At 34.4% G+C, this 6,625-nt stretch overlaps 1 protein-coding gene across 5 annotated transcripts in view; it reads left to right on the top strand.

Moving 5' to 3' along the window:
* Positions 1–4,609, top strand: part of LOC109544945 — a 215,385-nt gene extending 210,776 nt beyond the window's left edge. For 3 of the 5 annotated variants that reach the window (XM_048667190.1, XM_019915371.2, XM_048667187.1), the window contains 2 exons: positions 3,512–3,642; positions 4,268–4,608. In XM_048667190.1, coding sequence (XP_048523147.1) covers positions 3,512–3,642; positions 4,268–4,448 — 312 coding nt within the window. In that variant the 3' untranslated portion in view covers positions 4,449–4,608. Of the gene's footprint in view, positions 1–3,511; positions 3,643–4,267 lie in introns of all 5 variants that reach the window. The other 2 variants (XM_048667191.1, XM_048667192.1) reach the window with 1 other exon arrangement.
* Positions 4,610–6,625: the final 2,016 nt, after the last annotated feature.

Below are 6,625 nucleotides of genomic sequence, written 5' to 3'. Positions count from 1 at the left end.
ACCTTATAGCTTGATAAAAACTTTTTACCCTAAAAACACCTGAGGAATCGCTCTGTGAAATATCGGAAACTTATTACAAAACACTCGGTATACTCGCAGCTTGACTTTTGTGAATATTTCACGCCTAGACTCTTAGATTTTACGCAAAGATTTTTACGCAAAAGGTTTCCTGAAGGCAGGAAGCAGGGGGGATTTTTCTTTAGCTTTTATCACGCTCATTTGTGCAGTGTGGATCAATTCAGAAAACCAACTGCCAACAGTATCCAGAGCTTTACAAAAACAAAAAAAATGCAGACTGTTGCAAAACTGGCCGCTTGACAGCGAAGTTTTGATTACATTTTTGAAAATGCTCCTGTAGTCGTAAAATTTATAACAATATGAAACGCGCATAAATTTATCTTCCTTGTTGAAGGCTCTAAATGGGTGCAATTTTCTAGATTGGATACGTGGTCAATCTATGATGCGTTGCTTATTACAGGCTAGAAAATTTTGGGCAAGTTAACGTGAAGCTGCCGAAGAAGGTGAACGCTGCCGCATCTGAACAACTGATTTCTGCTTGCATACTGAAGACAGTGCAACAATTAATTTCGTGTCAAGTTTCATGGAAAGAAGCTCCAGAACCACGCATAACATATAAGATTTCCAGCTCTTTAATCTGACCAGTATCAAGTCGTCGCTTAAATAAACTATTAACTTTTTACATTGAAGTTTTCCGTTAAAACAAATACTGAACACTCATGTAAGGCCAGGCTATGAGCGAAAATTGAGAAGCTTTGTGATAAATTGTGCATACTTTAAATGCAACTAATGCGACAACAGTACGTGTTGATATGCAGATATTAATCTCATGGCTTTTGGATCTCAATTGAGACATTTAATCGACAAATTCTGAAGTTGCCTGGAATGATTACAGCGACGAATTTATAGTTCCATCAGCATGACCACTTTTTTGTACTTTCGTTTAAGGCATGTTTCATCTTTGTTGATTTAGGCAACAATAAGCTATAGGTATTTAGGAGAAAAACTACCAGCTCTAGTCTTTGCAGGAACATTTCAACCCTGTCTAATCTCAGTGTCTGGTTGATGGTAAAGCAAGCTGGACATTCGAAAACTTCTCATACTCTGGCTGCTGTTTTCTGACAAGAACAATTGCAGACCAATGAAAGTCAGTGAACTGTTTCCTCATAAATCCAATGTTAGATAAATGTCACAGCTAATGCCCAACTAATAACGGGGCTTTACACATCAGGGGCTAATTAAGTAAGTTCGACCTCATCCTGTCCTGGTGCAATTCCCCTTGGTGGCTTGTCTGCAGAATGCGACAGGTCAAGCACATGTTTGATCAGATTAACATGCAAAACGTCATACAGCATGTTGTTCGCTATCAACGTGTGTAGAGTCATAATCGTTTCGAATCGAATCGATGATATAATTATAATCAAGCTATAGCGGAACAATGAATCTATTATTGCCGACCCTAAAATGCATGAATGTGTTTGTTGGTAAATAACAGGAATAATTAACACGGTAACGGTCCAACTACACAATTCCGGGACGGCATGATTTATGATATGATATATGTCTGTTGTCCGGACATGCAAAAACGGATAATTGTTTCTCTGTCTGGGAGCCAGATGCTATTTCGTATTTAAGTAAATTATGATACTGTTCTGATATATTTTGCACAGTTGTTGGATCCGTTCCCAGAAGGGCAACAAAACATGCCCGAAATTAAAAACAAACAGCGTATATTAGGGGCTGGTTTTAATGGATGTTATCTGGGTCGAAATTTGCTGAAAGTCCTCACGTTGTTTCACTCCATTCAGCTATTTGCAATCACAGTCATTAAATTCCCCCAAACAACCATTAAATATCAATTTGGCACCTGCGAAAACTATGCGGAAGTGTTTTCAAAACTGCCGATTTAAACTTAATTATTAATATATCTAAACTCTTTTTAGCAACTAATTTCATTTTATTTTAGTTTTTATTAAGTTTAATTAGTTATACGTCCGGTATCGCACATAGAAAATGTTACTTTCGGAGGATTTTTTATCAAATTAAGTAAAAAATCTTCAAACAAGTGCGGAACTTAGTATTTGCTAGCTGGAATCAACTAATTTTTTTCAAGTTGATGCACCAATATTTTCTGGACATTTTCGAGCCATTTCTAAAACCTTGTAGCATTCATAGTTTTTGCGCAAAAAAATATTTATGTTTCCTTCCTATTTTACAATTTCAGACTTTAACTGCAAATGTCATAAAACGTGATGCTGTCTTATGATAATTTAATTATCAAGCGTTTGTTCATAAGTTAAATTTCGCTTATGAAAAATATTCTTTCAGAACTAAAATTCGCAAATTACGAAGGAAACAATTTTTTTTCTTGTGCAAAAATCAGTTTTGATGACACGAATGCAAAGCATATGATAATGCTAAGCTGGTGGAGTTTTTAGATGATGGAACTCAACGATACACTTTCTAGTACTTGGAGCGCTCATTATTGAGTTTAGTCGCCAAAAATTAATCAAAATAACTGACTCATCTATTAAGTTGCGGCTTTGCCCATAAATAATGCAACCAGAATGTTTAATATTCTGCTGTACAGAAGCAATTTGTTACAAAAAAGAGCGCTGCAATTTCCTGCGAATAAATAAAATTGGATTATATCTGAACGGCCGTAAAATTTTATATAGCTTATGAACAGACCCATATAGATCGAAAATAAACCATAAGCTAGGCAAAGTATGCAATAAAATTCCGTAATTTGAGCGCAAATTCCAGTAGGTATCAAAATAGTATTATCATGCTTATATTGTCTGCTGAAAATGGATATTTCAGAAGGGCTGGATCTAGTTTTAATCCAATTTCATTTAAATATAATCGATCGTTGGATGAATGTCTCCATTATTATTTGGTTTGTTCTTTCAACTGCTCGTCCGCGGTCAATATATATTTTTTACATCCTTATTATCTTTGAATGATTTCTTATAGAACTAGTTTTACATGAGCTCTCTGAAATTGCACTTGTGACATTCAAGAAAAAGAAAACGTCGTAAAGTCATGCATTGAGCACATCGATCTCTCGACTAGAATTCACTTTCAATTTTAAATTTTGTTGATGTTTTACACTAGCTTCAACGATTTTCTTTCTCTTTTGGAATAACTTATTGCAATTTATTAATATTGTGCCGGAATGTTAATGTACTAATCTACCTCTTAGTTCAAAAAGGATCATCATTTTCGCGTTTTTTGCCCGACAAAAATATTACTTCTCTTATAGTTTGCACAACACACTTGCTTTGTGTTCAAATGATCCTAAATGGTACACCAAAGCATATGATAAAGTTGTCAGCAGGAGCAAAGCATTCTCTCCATCAAGAGAAATCGAAAAGTCGGAAAATATTTTAATACCTCATTGAATATGCTCTTTTTGCAATTGAGCCCGACTTTATAAATATTTTCGCGTAATTTAAATAATAAAAGCGTATTCTCTGTTTTTTCTTTGCAGGCCGTTCACGAATTCTCTGGAGTCCGTCTTCCCCTTCAGCCATACACTGGAAGCCATGCCGTTTTTATGTATTCCACAGCTTCGGACGGTAACGTCACGTTGCAGCTCAAAGAGCCCGATGATCTCGACAGGTAAGTGGTGGTTTTATGATTTTATCATGACTCCTCTTAAATTTGCCAGAAAAGTTTAATGGAAGTTTGGATTTTAACGTGCCACGTTTCGGTTTATGGCCTGAGAGTGTCTAATTACAACCATTTGCCAGAAGAGTAATATATTTAACATGGCAAAAAGTTTCTGAAGCATGTCGCTAAAATTAACAATAATCAGCTCACATGCAGGGTGACTCAAAATAAGTATTGGTTGATATTAGTAAAGCAAAATAATGGATGGATCGGGCGATGTTGCTGGTCAACAATTACAAAACTGCCTTAATATTACGTTGTATGTAATATAAAGTTAAGGCGATTAATGTTAATTAGATCACGGAATCAACTAAATAACGAAAGTGCTAAAGTGAGGTTTTACGGTTTTATTATTAGTGATTAGAGCGGAATTTGTCTGGAAACATCCCTATCTGTTTCGTTTTATTTGATCCAGACGCCTTGGTTTTATATCCGATTTAGCAGATGGAGCCGTCAAAATAATATGATCAATTCTCGCTGTAACTCTTCGCTTGACTTTCTGGTCCGGTTAATCGATTTTTCTCAGTCAATATGGTTTTGCTGTCAGCTATTATTTCGGATGTTTATTATTCAGGAATAGCCTGGCGGTCATGCTGGCACGATTACAAGAAGACTCTTCGTTTTCCATCTACACCCAGGACACGGATATTCTGTCGGATGGAGGTATCGACGTTCTGCTCGGTCCGGGCAGCTCTGGAGAAAATTCCGGTAAGTACCATTTGAAAATGCCAATTTACATGCGAGAAGGTCAGTAGATGGATTTTAAATCCAGAAGTTCTTTGCAGCAAGTCAAAATGTCGCTTATCTCGGTTTTGTAAGCCACTTTTTGAATACTGGCTGATTTCTGCATCAGAAAGTAACCCTTAACGGCGCATTGTATCGCCTTATAATAAAAAAATCAAATATTAGGAAGGTTATTATGTCTGGAACTATGATAAAAGCAATCCAAATGGGAAATGCATTGTCGATGTACTAAAAGCAGACAGTTTGAACAGCGGGATTTTGACTAAAATATTCGACTAGTCGTAAACTGCTTCTTTTGTATTCGACATAATCAATTTCTACTCAGGTTTAGGCAGTAGTAAGTAGCTGCACACTCCAGTTCTGATCAATGAAAGGCAGCAAATTTGTCAACTCCTTTTAAGGCTTTACTCCATTGAGATCAATAAATTCTTTTGTTATTGCTGGTCTGCAAAGCAGTGGGAAACTTTAAAAGCTTCAATAGACCCTTAACGGTTCATATATTTTATCAAAGTTTTTTGTTTCTCGTTGAAAAACTCTCGTTTTTATGTGATTTGTGCCCACTATTTCGTGTGATTTCAGAAACACGTTATTAAAAAGGGGAAAATTCCAATATCACCGGATCTGAACCCACTAGAGAGCTTGCAAAGGCTCCTTGTCACTATTGCTTCAATTGCATTAAAAACTTGCAAACTGAAAAAAATTTGTATAAAATGTGGTCCTAACCGTATTTGAAACTTTATATATTTATTTGCTTATATCCAGTCCCTATCTGCAGATCACGTGACTATAACACCATAATGTACTGGAATTCGTACCTTTCATACAGCAAATCAATACTTAGAAGAGATAATTATGAAATGCGTACTAGTTTCTTTCAAAATTGTTTATAGTCGTAGATAAGTTATATATTGTTGGAGCGGATTCATTTTTTTACAGACTTCTTGTTGGGTATTTCGCCTCAAAAATTTTTGTCTTTAAAAAAGACAGAATTTCCTCATTACAGACTTTTATTACAGATAATGCAGTATATGAAAATTCGATCTGATAATTCGTCTGTGCAAATTGTCAGTTATGTGAGTTTGACTTAATCTCATTGTTTAAATTAATAAAGGTAATGTTAATTAATAATTTTGGTGTATGTTTCTTTGGTCTACTTCAGATTTTAGCATAGGTAACCATGTATGACTTAAATTAAATGAACATGAAGCAACACAATTATTTTGATTTAGTAAAATTAGCGCGCTTTTTTTAATTTTACGTTTTTTTGTAGATTGTTCTTTTGTTAAAATTGTAGAATTATTCCATTGAATTTTATAGCAATTATCAAATGCATGTTGACAAATGTGTTATTTATGATATTCTCTGTTTTTTATGTGTGATTGGTGTTCTTTGAGTCTTTTGTGTAATGGTCTTGAGGTTTGTCCTATATAAAATGTATTGCATTCGCAAGGAATTTTATAAATTACATTTTTTGTATTTTTAATTATATCATGAGGTTTTGTTACTGAAATTTAACTTCTAATTGTATTTTCAGTTTTGAAGATAGTCGTAAAATTAAATTTTATACCCACTTGTTTAATTTGATATGAAAATCCTGGAATAAATGGAATGAAAATGATTTTGTTCTTTTTCATTGGTGAATTTAATTGTTGGTTCTTTATTATTCAGATAAGATAAAAATTAATGAAGTTTTTGTTAGCCATGACTGTAAATGGAGAATACGTCATCAATATAACGCTACTAAATTATTGGTTTAAATTTGTAATTATTAATGAAAGTTGATTCAAAATTTTCCATAAATAAATTACTGAAAAATGGGGATAGTTGTGACCCCATAGCCATTCCAAAATTTTGTTGATAAAAATTGTCATTGTATTGAAAGTCAGTTGACTTTACACATATTGTTAAAAGTTCAATAATGGTGTTATGTAATATAATGTGTCGCAGGATACCCTCTGGGTGATAGTTCTTGATTACTTTTTGAGTGATGACAAAATTTTTGAGGCGAAATGCCCAACAAGAAGTTTGAAAAAAATTGTTTATAGTCGTTTTGCAACGTTCGGCAATGTTTGCGCTACCTCCGTTGCATCGGCGTTCACTATACACCTTAGGTACGCCATTTTCACTTAATATAGATTCTTTACAACGATCGAGGAATTCAAATTTGCTATCACCTGCTTCTAGTTCT

The sequence above is a fragment of the Dendroctonus ponderosae genome, unplaced genomic scaffold (genome assembly GCF_020466585.1).
Source record: "Dendroctonus ponderosae isolate FM_Combo_2020 unplaced genomic scaffold, Dpon_F_20191213v2 Dpon_F_20191213_6, whole genome shotgun sequence".
Taxonomy (NCBI): Eukaryota; Metazoa; Arthropoda; class Insecta; order Coleoptera; family Curculionidae; genus Dendroctonus; species Dendroctonus ponderosae.
This window is presented reverse-complemented; position numbering and strand designations above follow the sequence as displayed.